The 14,581-nt window shown below is 41.2% G+C and overlaps 2 protein-coding genes across 6 annotated transcripts in view; one reads left to right on the top strand and one right to left on the bottom strand.

Annotated features, from left to right (window-relative positions):
• The window catches only part of mrps14 (mitochondrial ribosomal protein S14), a 252,315-nt gene that overhangs the window by 51,547 nt on the left and 186,187 nt on the right, over nucleotides 1-14,581 (bottom strand). The gene's annotated exons all lie outside the window — the stretch shown is intronic.
• Nucleotides 1-14,581, top strand: part of tnn (tenascin N) — a 46,979-nt gene that overhangs the window by 27,164 nt on the left and 5,234 nt on the right. Inside the window, exons 9-14 of one of the 5 annotated variants that reach the window (XM_050033766.1) lie at nucleotides 3,189-3,452; nucleotides 6,474-6,737; nucleotides 7,087-7,350; nucleotides 9,659-9,922; nucleotides 13,253-13,383; nucleotides 14,311-14,449. In XM_050033766.1, the coding sequence (XP_049889723.1) occupies nucleotides 3,189-3,452; nucleotides 6,474-6,737; nucleotides 7,087-7,350; nucleotides 9,659-9,922; nucleotides 13,253-13,383; nucleotides 14,311-14,449 (1,326 nt within the window). The remainder of the gene's footprint in view (nucleotides 1-3,188; nucleotides 3,453-6,473; nucleotides 6,738-7,086; nucleotides 7,351-9,658; nucleotides 9,923-13,252; nucleotides 13,384-14,310; nucleotides 14,450-14,581) is intronic. The other 4 variants (XM_050033767.1, XM_050033769.1, XM_050033768.1 and 1 more) reach the window with 4 other exon arrangements.

Below are 14,581 nucleotides of genomic sequence, written 5' to 3'. Positions count from 1 at the left end.
AGGCCGTAAATGATGAAAGATGGCCTGTTGCTGTGCGCCTTGTGGTCGATGCCTCTGCTGAACATGCCACCCATAATGGATAAGCTGTTTTCCAAGCAGCCAAAGCCACAGCTCGTGTTCTGTAGCCCGGTAGCCACTGTCACTACACAGCTAGTGGGGTAGAACGTCTGGAGAAACTCAATCCATCATACACTGTAACTTCAGAGCAAATGCAAGGCGCCCTCAGAAAGTCGTAGTGTTTGGAAAAAGAGATCTAAAAACGTATAGACTGTATCAGACAGCCAAGACAGCAGCTATAGCGTCTATACGAGCCAAAGAAACTCCAGAGGGTAACAACATAACACCAAAGAGGGAGAGGGGAAAGTTTTGTTTTGAAGAACAAGGCATTGAATACCAGCTGAACTCAGATGGTTGTAAAGCAATTTTAAGCTGATTTGTAGTGACAGATAAAAAGCAATAGCACTCTGTCAAACTGTCAGACACTTTTATTTGCTATAGTTCATTTGGGTTGTCTGACTGTTGTAAATCAATTTGATGCCCATTTATTTAATTCACTTTTATTAGATTAGGAGGAGATGTTTAGGCGACATCACTTTTGGTTAAAAAATGCAGGGTTCATTCTCTTCAAACTGTCTGTAGCAAAGCAGTGTTTGTTGGGAAAAGTTAGGATTTATCAGTGGTTGTTAAGATGATCTGCTCTTTTCAGGCCTGTTTCAGTTGCCTTCACTGGGGACATATAGACAGAAAGCACTGTCGGATGTCTGGCTGTACAGGATTAGATTGTTTCTCTTTTGAAGTGGGCAAGTTTTGGTTTAGCAAACAAAAAAATATCTATTAACTACAACATATGCACTTTTTAAACATAATCCAAAAGCCATTGATAGTGCAACTGAAATAAAATTGCTCCTATAAATTGTGATAGCTACTCCCCAGTTGCTACCAGATTGCAAGCTGCAAACACAATCTGCATGCTGCCTGTTTGTGTGTCAAGTTGTACTCACAGTCTTGGTGTGAAACCGTGAAACTATTAGGTGTAATAGTAAAACGTTCACAGTCTGTGTGAAGATATCAAAACAAAGTTTAAGACGGGCAAAAAATGCAGTGAGTTATGAAAAGACTAAACGTAGTATATTTTTTTGGTGCATGTGTGATACAAACTGCTATTGATTTGCTTTTTTATTTAGAGGAACTGTTGCTTTTTATAGTCTCCAGTATGATAATCAAAGAAACCAAACATTCAGATGGAGTCCTTATATGCTGTTTCATTGTGTATGTTTCTGGGCTCCCTTAGTAGCGCTCACTTAGGTACTTAGACTCCTGATTGACCTCTCATTTTTAGGCCTTGGAGAAAACACTCAACCCTAATAAAATGGAGCCATTATACATTCTTTCTGTGGGTTAGCTCATGACAGACTGTCAGGCAGTGCAGCCGCAAGGACAGAAAAGTGACAACGGGAAAGGAGAGGAGAGACAAAGAGAGGGTAGAGCTAGACAGCTGCATGGTGCCTTTCTTCTTCTGGATGCATCATCAATCAGTTTTCATGATGCAGACTGTGCACTGACACAAGAATGACCTCCACTGAGCCGCTGCCACGGAGGAATAATCCTAAATGATGATTGCTTTTACATTTCCCCTCACTTCCTCTGTGTCTCTCTTACTAGGCCTCTGCAGCTCTTTCATTTTCTGTCTCCCTCCCCCTCTCGCTTCGCTTTCATCGAGACTCCCTCGACAGAAACTAACACCCATCCACACACATGCACCACCAACTGCTCCGCCTGCGTCTTCCATATGTCTCCTGTGATTCACCAAGCCCACTGACTTTACAAACAGGCTCTGTGTTCTGCTGCGCTCCTCTGTCCTCGTCCTGCTGCAGCTCATCCTGTGGAGCCCAGTGAACAGGACCAGAGCATGAGTGGGGGTGTGTGCTAGTGCTTTTTCAAGAGCTTCTCAGAGCTCTTCCTTTGAGACGGTGGTTCATTTGTCATCTTCAGTGTCCATATGAAAAAGAAGCGAAGAACAAGCTTGCATACATTTATATTGGAAGTGTGCCACATCCACTCTGTGTCAGATGAAAAGAAAAACAACATTCAGTGACATTTCCTCAAAGTGCTCTATAGTTCCTTCTTGCCAAACACTGCTGCAGCTTACTGCTTACTCACACCTGTCACATGCTGCACACCATTTCAGTGAGTCCAACCTCAGACTCCTCTATTCAAACTGTACATTAAACTGTTGTCATGCCGTACCCATCCTGCCCCTTGTAAGTAAAACACATCCCTAATTGTTGAGATTCTTTTCCCATGAAGTGCAGCAGCATCAGCGCTTTCAGCAAGTGTCCAAAAATGACATATGTGCATTCAAGTGACAAAACCCTCTACTGGCAATAGTAATTACGACAAAACCACAGACGGATGCGTCAACAAAAGTCCAGACTTCAACAAGTGAGACCGCTGCTCTTTCCCATTTCCCCGAACCTTAACCACATGTTCATTATTGTAACCATGAGGATGAAGCAGTAATTTAAACCCAACCACATGGCTCACTACCCTTAACCTAATTACACTTATTTAAACCAAATCATGATCTTTCCTCAAACCTAAACAAGTCGTTTTTGTGCCTAAGCGTAATCAAACCCTAACCATAGTGTTGTCTATGCGTCATTACGTATAACATCATTTGTTAAATTTGGAGTTGGACTTGTTTGTTTTCTTGTATGGATTTGAACGAAAACTATAAATCTGTATCATTCAAACAGAGGGGATAAAAAACAGTAAATCACATAAATCGTTGTCATACTGGCTGTTATGGAAGGCACTGATGGACAACCTTTGTCATTTAGGTATAAGAATTTGTTGCTAAACTCTTCATTCATTCACACTTGTTCCTCACAGCTTGTGCTGCTTACTCCTGCTGCTGTAGCTGCCAGTACCTCCTTCTGACAGATACATTTTGTGTTTGTTTTTGCTTTTATTCTTCACGCTTGTCTTGTTTATGTAAAGCATATTACATATTTCAGGGATACGTCTCCTGGTCTCTGTTTTCCGTCTCCTGGGTACTGTTAGATTGTGCTTGCTCAGCTGAGTTTCTACAGCTTTACATGTGGATGGATTGGAAGGATCAGTGAAGAACAAGAACACCTCATTTGTCTGTTATTCCTTTTTTTAACAACACCCTTTCTTCTATTCAGACATTGACGCTCCGACCAACCTGATCACGACTGAAGTAACAGAGGACACTGCAACAGTTTCGTGGGATCGTGTCCAGGCAGATATAGAGGGCTACATGTTGAGCTACACCTCTGCTGAGGGCTCCAGCTCTGAGATCCCCGTAGGACGTGACAGAACCTCGTACAGGCTGGTTGGCTTGAGGCCTGGAGTTCTCCACACTGTTTACATCTGGGCCTATAAGGGAGACAAAGTCAGCAGTAAGGGCTCAACAGAGGCTGAAACAGGTAAACTTTGAATTCATTACAGGAGTGATCAATGCATTTGATCTTTTCTCTGTGTCCACAGTGAAAGAACTTCATAGATTACTTCTATATTAATGCTGGACACTTTATGTTTAAAGGATCTGGTGTTTGATATGACTTCGACAAAGAATTACACAAAGGTTTGAGATAAGAGATTAATTACCAACACCTCAGTCTGAAAAAAGATGTAGATGTAAAAAAGACAAAAACATTTTGACGTGGGACTCTCAGATATCTCAAGTGTTTCCAGGCAGCGTGTTCCTTTTCTTTCTTCTTTACAGCTTGTGAGCAGAGACAAAGATGTTTTAAGTGGCTCTTTTTTTCAAGCTCCTTTGTGCTAGACGCTCTTACCTCAAATAGCCCTTGTGTACAATGCACCAATCATTTCGCTTTGATCTCCTGTGTGTTGGTTTTCCACACAATTTCCTTGTCTTTGTTGCGATGGCAAGAAGTAAAAAGCATCACAGTAGACACTTTACACTTAGCACGCTATCCCCTCTTTGCCTAACTGCCAAGAGGGGAACTGAACTCCCACTAAAACAAGGCTATTTAACATAATTAGGCTGGACGCTTGATTTAAAGGCGGTTTAGTTTGGCCTGGGGCTTAACGTCTTTAAGAAGTTTGAGAAGAGCCAATTTTGCTTCGTTAACAAAGCCAGCGGTTTTGTTTCTCCTGTGTTCTCCTGTCTCTTCATCTTAGCTGCTGTGAAGGTTAGCAGCTGCTGCTGTCTGCTTGCCTTTATGTCTCTGAAGAGAGGCGGCAGAAGAACGCTTCTGATGACTGACTGGCTTATATCCAGATGGCTTTAGACACCAGAAACTTTTAGGACATTCATATATCAGCAGTGAAAGAAGAGACAGTTTTCACATTTGTATTGATGTGACTGTTAAATACCGACAGTCTAAATGTTTAATATGGTCAGGAATACAGTATAAGAGCAGCAATCCACACAGCACACTCCACACTTTTTGGAATTCATACTTTATAATTTTTAGGTTGTTGAATTTATAATTTACACCCTGCACTTCTGTGGGTGTATGGTGATGTGCATGTGTACTGTATGTGTGTGTAATAATTTCCTTTGCTTTTAGCCAACTGGGTAAAAAACGGTTTACTTCTTTGAGTTGCTGTATTTGCTGAATACACCTGATGTCTTTTTTCTATGTTAATGCACATTTTAAATTTGATTTTCATTCAGGTTCAGTCTTCAGATTTTTGCTGGTACTTTTTGATGAGAAAAACAGACATGTTAACTCCAGTAATTTCACTCATAGATCAACCAGCGGGAGTGATCATGGAGGCAAATATCTGAAGTGGCTTCAAGCTTACTTTGGCAGCTGATGATGTTAGCAATTGTGGTCTTAATGAACTTTTAAGGGATGGTTCAAACTTTGTGAAGTAGGGTTATATGAGATGTGTATCCATAAATGGTGTATTAACTACAGTGGATGATGGAGTTTGGAGAAGCAGGCAGGAGTTCCACTACAGAGGCTAAGCAATGTCCTCTGTGGACAGTGGCAGCAGCAAAACGTATTTAAGATACATTAAAAAAATCAGTTTAAGAATACTTCACTGCTTTACCTTGCCGTAGACAACGCTATGCGACTGAAAACTGAACTGAAACGCATCTACACAATCTTCAAAGCCAGACTCCATTGACAAAAACAGTAATTTTACCTCGCTGAACACGGAAGCTGCTGGTCCACCGCTGCCTTGATCACTTAGTTTGTTTACGTTAATGTGTGACTTTGGTGTTTAAAGGGTTAATTCAGATTCACCAAATTCACACAAACAAACTAACCGAAGGAGCCAGCGGTAGACCAGCAGCCGCCATGTTAAGCAAGCTAAAATTACTGTTTTTGTTAATGGAGTTTGGTGGCTTTGCAGAGAGCAAAGATAGACAGGGATCTCTGGTGTCCCAGAGACACTCCCCTAATGCCAGGTCTCACTGCTCTCCGCACCGACCCAACAACCTCCTTTACCTTACATTACACATGGCCCAGCCCAAACAGCATTGCCACCTTCAACAAACCCAGGCTCCGTTTATGCGAGCTCCTGGTAGTGACCGTGCCGATACTACCTTTCCTAGCACGTTCACCATACCCTATTTCACACGCTAAATATCATAACTCCAATATAAAATACATTTTGCTGCTAACCCCTTCCACAACAGTACATTTCTTAGCTTCTGTGGTGGTACTGCTGCCTGCTTCTCCAAACTGGGGCTTGCTGACCATCATGTACTGTAGGTAATAAACTGACAGCCCCACTTCTCTTTAACATGAGCGATACAGGGAGGAATAACTATTGTTATTATCACTCTGTCATGACAAGGGAGAGATGTGTGAATTATTTGGTGTATACATGTTGGAAGTTTTCACCCTCAGTATTTAAATGAACACTTCCTTCCCTGTTTTTGAACCGTCCAGAACAAACATCCGGAGTGTGATAGAGCAGCAAAGTCAAGATACAGATTCATTTAGAGGCCAGACTAAACAGTGATATTGTATCACTGTAATCTCAGTGGTTCAGATTTTTCTCAACTCAAACAATGTTCTGTCACCATCTATTGAAGTTTGCATGTTCTTTAATTAACATAGCTCATAGTATACTCATCGTAGCTCTGCTTACATAATGTGATATGATGTCAAACTTGGACTCAAAACCTCAACAGAAAAAAACGTCACATTGGATTATTTGATTAATAATGAAATAATTTCAACATTTGTTTAACTAAAGTTATTCAGTGTTTCTAAACAGTTTTCATCTTCTTGATGAGACAAGAACTAATTTTGATTAAATTACCAAAAAGACATCAAATCTCTCCAACACTTTGATCCAAGTTTGACATTTCTATCCTCTTATACTGTGACCGAAGGTGATGTGTAAGAGGTAGCCACATTATGCTGATTTAGATCAGCTGTAGCTGTGTAGTTGTTATGTTTGCACTAGATGTAGTGATGTTCTTTAGTAGTCCATACTAACCATAACTCCTCACGCAGAGCTGGACGCTCCTACTAACGTCTTGGCCCAAGATGAAACAGAGTCCAGCTTCAGGGTGTCCTGGGATCACACCCAGGCAGAAATTGATGGCTACGTCCTAACCTACAGCTCCTCTGAGGGCTCAAGTGAGGAAATCCCAGTTGGATTTGACAGCACTTCATATGTGCTGACTGGCCTGAGGCCTGGTGTCCTCTACACTGTCTACATCTGGGCCGTCAAGGGAGGCAAAGCCAGCAGGAAGATCTCAACTCAAGCTGTGACAGGTCTAAAATCTACGACTTTCTGTTCAAATCCAAAGCATTTTATTATCTGACCAGCTGATGCCAAAATGTGGGGTTAAATGCTAAATGCACGAGTATGTTTGGACATCTTAAAACATTTTTATATTCCTACATTATAATCTGACCAACACCTTTTTGTAATTAGTCTATTTCAAAACTACATCTCTATATGAAGAACTTCACCTCCTGAGCACTACTGAGTAGAGCTTCAATGTGCCATGAGGCCAGGTCTTGGGATGAGATGATGGAAATCATTTGAGCTTCAGCTCATCTGCAATCTGTAGTTTGCATCAGTAGTGCATTAACATCCTCTACTAACATCTTCCCCTAGAACTGGATGCTCCTGCTAACCTCTTAGCCCGAGATGAAACAGAGTCCAGCTTCAGCGTGTCTTGGGATCCAGCCCAGGCTGACATAGATGGCTACGTCCTAACCTACAGCTCCTCTGAGGGCTCTAGTGGGGAGATCCCATTGGGGCCTGACAGCACCTCTTACACGCTGACTAGTTTGAGGCCTGGGGTTCTCTACACTGTCTACATCTGGGCCGTCAAAGGAAACAAAGCCAGCAAGAAGATCTCGACACAAGCCGAGACAGGTCTCAAATCTACCATTTTCTGTTAAACCAAACTACCTGACCAATTGACCGATCCAAAGTCCTGCCCCTTTTAGTTGCTGTTGCCAGGTTGGACAAGCTTGACAAAAAGAAACATGGTGGTGCCAGTTCTGTTTAGCTGTTTTGGCGTCAGGCAGTATAGCTTCAAGAAGCCGACCGTGAGGACTTAAGTATGCAGTGGAAGGATACATTCATGATGGGATGCTGGACATCTAGCCTTGATCTGGCGAACGATGTCACCTTAAAAATATGTCAGCGACAACTTATCTGTCCTTTCCCAAATCTCTTTAACGTTCCCACAGAAAAAAGGAAAAGGCAATCTGACTAACGGTGGTGATCTGACTTACTTGAAGTAGGTTACATTTTGCTAATATTAGCTAACTCAAGATGTGACTATATGCAATGTAATGTGTCTGTGAAGACTATGACACAAATGTAATGTGTCCAGCGTTGCTTTTACAGGTCCCCCAGCCACATCATCTAACTGTCTTCAGAATTTGTTTTTCTTTGCAACATAGACGGGTCTAGCACATAGCATATTTAGTGTAACAGGAAAATGGAAAGTGGAAAGTTGACAGAGTTCTGCCGGGAACTGAGCTTGCTCAACTGTTATTGGAGCACAGAGCAAAAAGGGGCAGGACTTAGGACGGGTCATTGAAATACTTACGTCACATGTTCTTTTGTGGAGCCATGTTTGTGTTTAATACATCATATCTGCAGCCATTTTGACAAGACAACTCGCCTGTAAACCCCAAAGAAAAATGTGTTTCTCACATGGTAGACTAATCAGCTTGTTTGTTTTAAGGAGTTTTCCAATGTATTCATCCATCATTTCATGCATGTACTGGCCAGCTTCTTATGCGGGTCACGGTGAGTAAAGCAGCCCAGACATCCTTTTCCCCCAATAACTTACTTTAGCTCTTCCTGAGCAGTCCCATGCCAGCTCAGAGGTGTAATCCCTCCAGCATGTCCTGAGACTGCCCTCAGTCAGTCATGCCTGGAGCATAAAGAGGCACTCGGGGCTCAGGCTCATTCTTTCCAAGTGACCAAAAAACCTCTACATGCTACTCTGGACTCTTCACTCTTCTCGTCATGTAGACTGAGGTCAGCCAGCATGTCGGGAGACATATGATCATTTAGTTACATGTACTTTACTATCCAACATTTGTGACCACAGTGAAGAATGGATTGAAGATTGACTCTTTGGCTCAGCTGTCTCTTCACTAGCATGACCTCATATAATGTCTGTATTTCTGCACCCAATCCCCCTAATGTTTTGTCGTTCTCCTTCGCTCTAAATCATGTGTGAAATCCTACTTATCCTGGATCCTTGAAACAGCTGCCTAAATATCTGAATGGGAAAAGACTTTTACCAGAAGAGGACAACTGAAGGATGCCTTCCTCAGTATGACAGTCTTCTTTACTCCTGCTGTCCACCACCAGGTTTCTTGGGGTGTCTCCATGACAAGGGGTCTTCACTTTCTTCCATGATTGTGATTTTAAACGGAGTCCATTCTGTGCAGAGCATATGTCATACCAGAGACATGGGCAGTGATGCTTTTATTTCCCAGAAACCCCGACCAATCTTAGTTTCCGTCCACCAGGTAAATCGGGGATAGATGAGGCTAGATTTAGCATTAAATTGGGCTCTGTCTCTCTCAGATCGATGCACATTCAGAGAGTCACAATGTGCTTAGTCCATTCTATTCTTCCAAACAGGTATCGTCCCTAACTCGGGAGCTGCAAGGTTCACTCGGCCGCAGAGCCTCTCATGTCCTTATTCCAGGTGAAGTTTTCTTAGCTCTTGCTATAACCGTGACTCCATATGCAGAACTTGGCACTCCAACTTAACTCCTTGTCCATCATCAGTGTGTTGTGAGACGAAGTGCAGTCGAAAATCAATGGACATAAGTATAGCTCCAGTTCTGATGAGAGCTCAAGCACAGAGACACCTCTGGGATCCCATGCTGGCTTACCGGCTTACTGCCTGAGTCCTTATTTCCTTTACATCCTCTCCATTTGGGCAGTGGGGGCAGGGGAGCTAGTGGAAAGATTTAAACATGTATCACATCTCATATATAGAGGGTGTCTTATTTCTTATGATGTAATATATGAAGGTAAACATCGTTCTCCTTGTAATTACTAATGTTTGTAGCAAATGCATGCCAAAAGATTTCATTTGTTTGCCTCTGGGTGAAAAATGAAACAGTACATCTTGTAGTTTGCATCAGTAGTTCCTGTAGTTTGCATCTGTAGTATTATAACCACCTGCACTAACATCTTTCTCTAGAACTGGATGACCCTGCTAACCTCTTAGCCCGAGATGAAGCAGAGTCCAGCTTCAGCGTGTCATGGGATCCAGTCCAGGCAGAAATTGATGGCTACCTCCTAACCTACAGCTCCTCTGAGGGCTCAAGTGGGGAAATCCCAGTCGGGTCTGACAGCACCTCTTACAGGCTGACTGGCTTGAGGCCTGGTGTCCTCTACACTGTCTACATCTGGGCCATCAAGGGAAGCAAAGCCACCAGGAAGATTTCAACAAAAGCTGAGACAGGTTAATAAACTATGAATAGGCAGGCTTTTTTATATTGGTAAAAGTAGAGCTCTCTCTCTCTCTTGAAATGGCAGTTTATCGTTTAGCATCTTAAAAAAAGGTCAGTTTTTTTTTTTACGTTTATGCAGTCCACACTGACAGGCAAAGCAACATTTTACATATGGAAACATTTACCAATGGTTGTTATCCCAAACTCATTTTCTCCAGTTCAGGGATGCCTTAATCTGATGTTTATATGACTGTGCGAGCTGCCTGTCTGTTAATGATAAAATCAGCCACCATAATTTTAAATCAAACACACGAAAGCAAAACTGGATGACATGCTGTATATGAACACTGATAGGGGTGACATACCACACGAAAGTAACAACAAGAATAATGCGGACAAATTCTGGATTGTTTTAAATGTCTTTCTTGGTAGGCATTAATAAATTGTGCAGGACCCACAAGCATCACCGCTGTGGTCTTGTGATCTTGGCACTAAGCTGTTATTCAGTAACGCGTTCCAGTTATCTTTGCATAAACAAACAGGTTATTGTTCTATTACTGTTAAAAACACATGCCGTAGTCTGAAACTGCTGATAAGAATTTCCTGTCAGTCAGGTTCTGTCACATGTGACCCGTAGTTTGAGGGAATATGGTTCTTCAGAAGCAGTAACAGGTCACTGTAGAGTGTTCCCATAGAGTTACTAAAAAATCCCAGGATTTGAATTAATGCAGACAAACAACATTGGATTTGGTTGTGGATTCCCTGAAATTATACTTGTATTTTACTTCTTAAATGTTGTTTGATGTGACAATACTGGATACACTGGTAATCACAGGGCTCCAAGCATTAAATATCAGAGGTCAGGGAATACATCTGGGTTGTTTTGTTGGGAGTCTCCTGTGGTGTTTTGCAGCACATGTGATACCTTTTTGACTTTTTGGTAAACATGCAATAACTTGTACCTTTTTTATATATCACCTACGAAACTGCTGATAGTTTCAAAAAACAGTATTTCAGTCAAACTATAATTCTGCCACATTTTGTAGACAACTGCAAACCAAGCGCACTTTGAACTTGCTTTATTAATTAACTTTATTTATATATTTTCCATGCACACATGCAACAGTAATCCATCAATTTTTACACCATATGGCCTTTGAGATATTAAATCTAAAAATATTTCTTACACAATGAAATTATTTAAGTCTGAACTTCAAAACTACCAGGGAGCACCATAACTCCTGCTCTGGCAGGAAATGTGTCCCACAGGCCAGGCCAGGTTACTGGCCCAATCCCAATTCTCATTTTTAACCTACCCCTCGCTTTCGAGTTCCCCTTTGCCCCTCGAAATAGATTTACATGGGTTAGCGGTTGAAATCTTCGCCTATGAAATGGGACAATCCTGGAAGACACTGAAACGTCATCAGTAGTCATCAATGGCATTTCCATAAATAGATATAACTATGGCAGTAATGGTATTATCACAATAACATTTGCCATTAAATTGAGTAGGATAGTATATCATGGACACTCATGGTTCGTTCACAACTCGAGTTTCATGCTATCAATAAATCAAACAACAAGCCATCAAATAAAAAAAGAACACTACTTAATTATCAGGCTCACTAGCGGTGCTTTGTAGACATTAGTAACCCGTGCTCCTACGTACCCTGCCAGTCTGCACTGATATCAGAGGAGCAGTAACAAGTGCAGCAACTTATGCTGGACTTAAGTTGAATTTGGAGCGTTGTTTGCCATTAAAGGAGGGGAATGCAACATGAAAATATGTCAAAACATGGCACTGTCATGCTACCAAGACATGAGCATGCTACTAGTGATATTTTTTATGCTTGTTATAAATAAAAGGACCATAATACACTGAAATGACATAAAACAAAGATAATATGATGGTTAATGTTATTTTTTAAGTTTTTATTAATGAAGAAAATACATTTATGGTTTCTTTTCTTGCTCGTACAGCCATGTTGCTAATGATTACTCATAACTTTCTCTGAAAAACCTCTGTTTGGTGGGCCATGTAGCCTCTATCCCAACAGCATTTAGGACGCCCTACCCCTAGACATGAACGTGCAATAGGGAGAAGTAAGGCCTAAGTGGGAGGGGCAATGGGTATACTGGGATTGGGCCTTAGTGTGAGGTAAAAATAGCAGCTACAGCACATGGTGAACAGGTTACAACAGGGGTATCATTGTGTGAGCCAGATGATCTGTAAAATCACCCGGGAGCTCTAAGTGACAGCTGGATCTTTTTCAATTAGGCAGCAAATGGCCGAGTTTTGGATTATAAACTTGTCTCGTCGTAACTCATAAGAAACTTCTCAGTGGCTTCAGACCAGCGTGGTGCTGAGTTCAGATAGGAAAGCCTTTGTGTCAAAAGATATCACCTGGGACTCATAAAAGCATTTGTTATTACATTTGTGATTTTATTAGACCTGGTAACAAGCACCATTAATATGTCGGTTAAAACATCAGTGTGTTTCACAGGCTTTTTTCAGCAGCATTGCTTTCCACTAATGATACCGCAAATGGCACTGCTAAATTTGTCACTGTTCACACTTCTGTTCTCCCATCATAATTTAATTACCAGAAAAGCGGTTTATTTTCTCCAGCGATAGTAAAACGGAGAATTGGACGATTCCTGAATATAAACAGAAGGCAGAGTTTTTACTGAGAACTGAACGTGTGAGTCCTGACTTGAATAAATAATAGATTACTTGAGCTGATTTGGTACGGCACGGTGACGTGCACTTCCTCTAATTTCTTGAGCCATTGGAGGTTAAGGCTTTCACTTTTACAGCAGGCGTCTTTGTGTCAGACAAATTATTTCAGCATGTGTTTCAGGTCAAACATTCAAAGCGTTTCAACGAGGCAGAGCAATAAGCGCCAGTTTATCTGCAGAGGCAAATTGTATGTTGTAAGCAGGCTGGCAGTCATCTCTGGTTTCATGCTTCAGGCTGAAAGGCTACAGTGTCAGATTTATTAATGTTGGCTTTGTCACAGAGGTAGGTGAAGGAAATGAAAGATGAAAACTTCACTGCCAAGTTACGTGTGTTTTTGAGAAACACTTAATTCACATGTGAATATGAGAAAGGTTTGTACTGAATAAAATGTTTAATTAAAGTGCAGATTTACTGAAAAATATAACATCTGTTTAATTAAATAGACTCTATTTACTTATAATTAAGTGTTTTCCCCAGTTTAAGTGAACAAATCATCTGCTTACCCAACCCAGGCCTGAGCTGATACGATGTATGAATAAACATACGGTATACACTATGTTCTTGTGCTATAATCCGCTCTGATTTACACTCCCATCCACAGACATCGATTCCCCTAAGGACCTGAAGGCGACAGATGTGAAGCTGGAGTCTGCTCTTTTGTCCTGGGTTCCCCCTCTCGCTGACATTGATGGTTACATCCTCACATATAGAGATGAGGATGGCAACATGGAGGTAACATTGCCATATTTTCTCACCCTAATAGGTATTCTCATGTGCCACAACTGAGGTATGAAACTATGTCTCACAATGTGGAAACACAGGGTGAAGCTATTCTGCATCAGAGTATATTACTCTCATAAGGAAAACTGAGTTTGACTGTGTAGGAGGATGCAAAAACCTTTTATTCTGCATTCAGTAAAAGCGGATTTGCAGTTCCTTTGAGCATCCTGTGGCCAAATGGGAACATTGAATGCTGGATTTTAAGTCCTGTTTTTGTCTTAACAAGCATACAAATGCTGTTACAAATAGGCTGAGGCTGCTGTAAAGGTGTATGTTCAAGTTAAACTCTGTGGAACGCTGACCTCTTGTGGTCGAAAATGGAATGAATCTGCTACAAGTAGTTTTAAGCACTTGGGTGCTTGACCTTTTTCTTGATCCCTTCTACAGATTTTGTAAAAATGAAAGTGCCTGCTTAATGCCAGTCTCTAATTAAAGTTTACTTACACTGTGGGTGTTTTTATTAAGCTCTCAATTAACTACAGCATTGCAGCAGCTATTCTTCCTGGGGTCCTCAAAATAATTGCATAGTGCCAATGCAACCATTACAACTTACATCATAACTCAACATTACAGAATAAACAGGACTGACTAAAGACTAAATGCAATCTTGTGACAATTCAGTAATCAGAATGAATGAAAAAGTTTGTCACAGTCATCCCCAACATGTTGCAAATCATAATTCTCACCATTTTAATCCAGTGTACAATAACGTAATCAAAATACATAAAAATGGTTCTCCACTTCATCAAATTAACAGTCAAAAGATGTTGTTTCAATAAATCTGAAATTGAATTTTACTGTTTTCTTGTGAGAGATATGAAGGAAGTACTTGACTGTTTAATTTCAGTAAGAGTAAGTGCAATTATTTATTGTGTTCAGGTGGTTGAAAAGCAGCTCAGGGCCGGCGAGAGCAGTTTTGCTGTACCCGGTTTGGAGATGGCGAAAAGATACATCGTCACCATCATCGCCTACAGGGGGAACAAGAGGAGCAAGGTGGTAGAAACCATCTTCAAAACAGGTCTGTGCACTACTGTCTGAGTCTCCACTGTTCCCTGTGTATGATGCTCTCTTCCTGATGTGTTTTTTTTTCTTAGCATATTGTCATGTCGATTTGTCTGACATTCTTCAGGTCATGTTATTCTGCATTGTG

Source organism: Epinephelus moara, chromosome 21 (genome assembly GCF_006386435.1).
Source record: "Epinephelus moara isolate mb chromosome 21, YSFRI_EMoa_1.0, whole genome shotgun sequence".
NCBI lineage: Eukaryota > Metazoa > Chordata > Actinopteri > Perciformes > Serranidae > Epinephelus > Epinephelus moara.
This window is presented reverse-complemented; position numbering and strand designations above follow the sequence as displayed.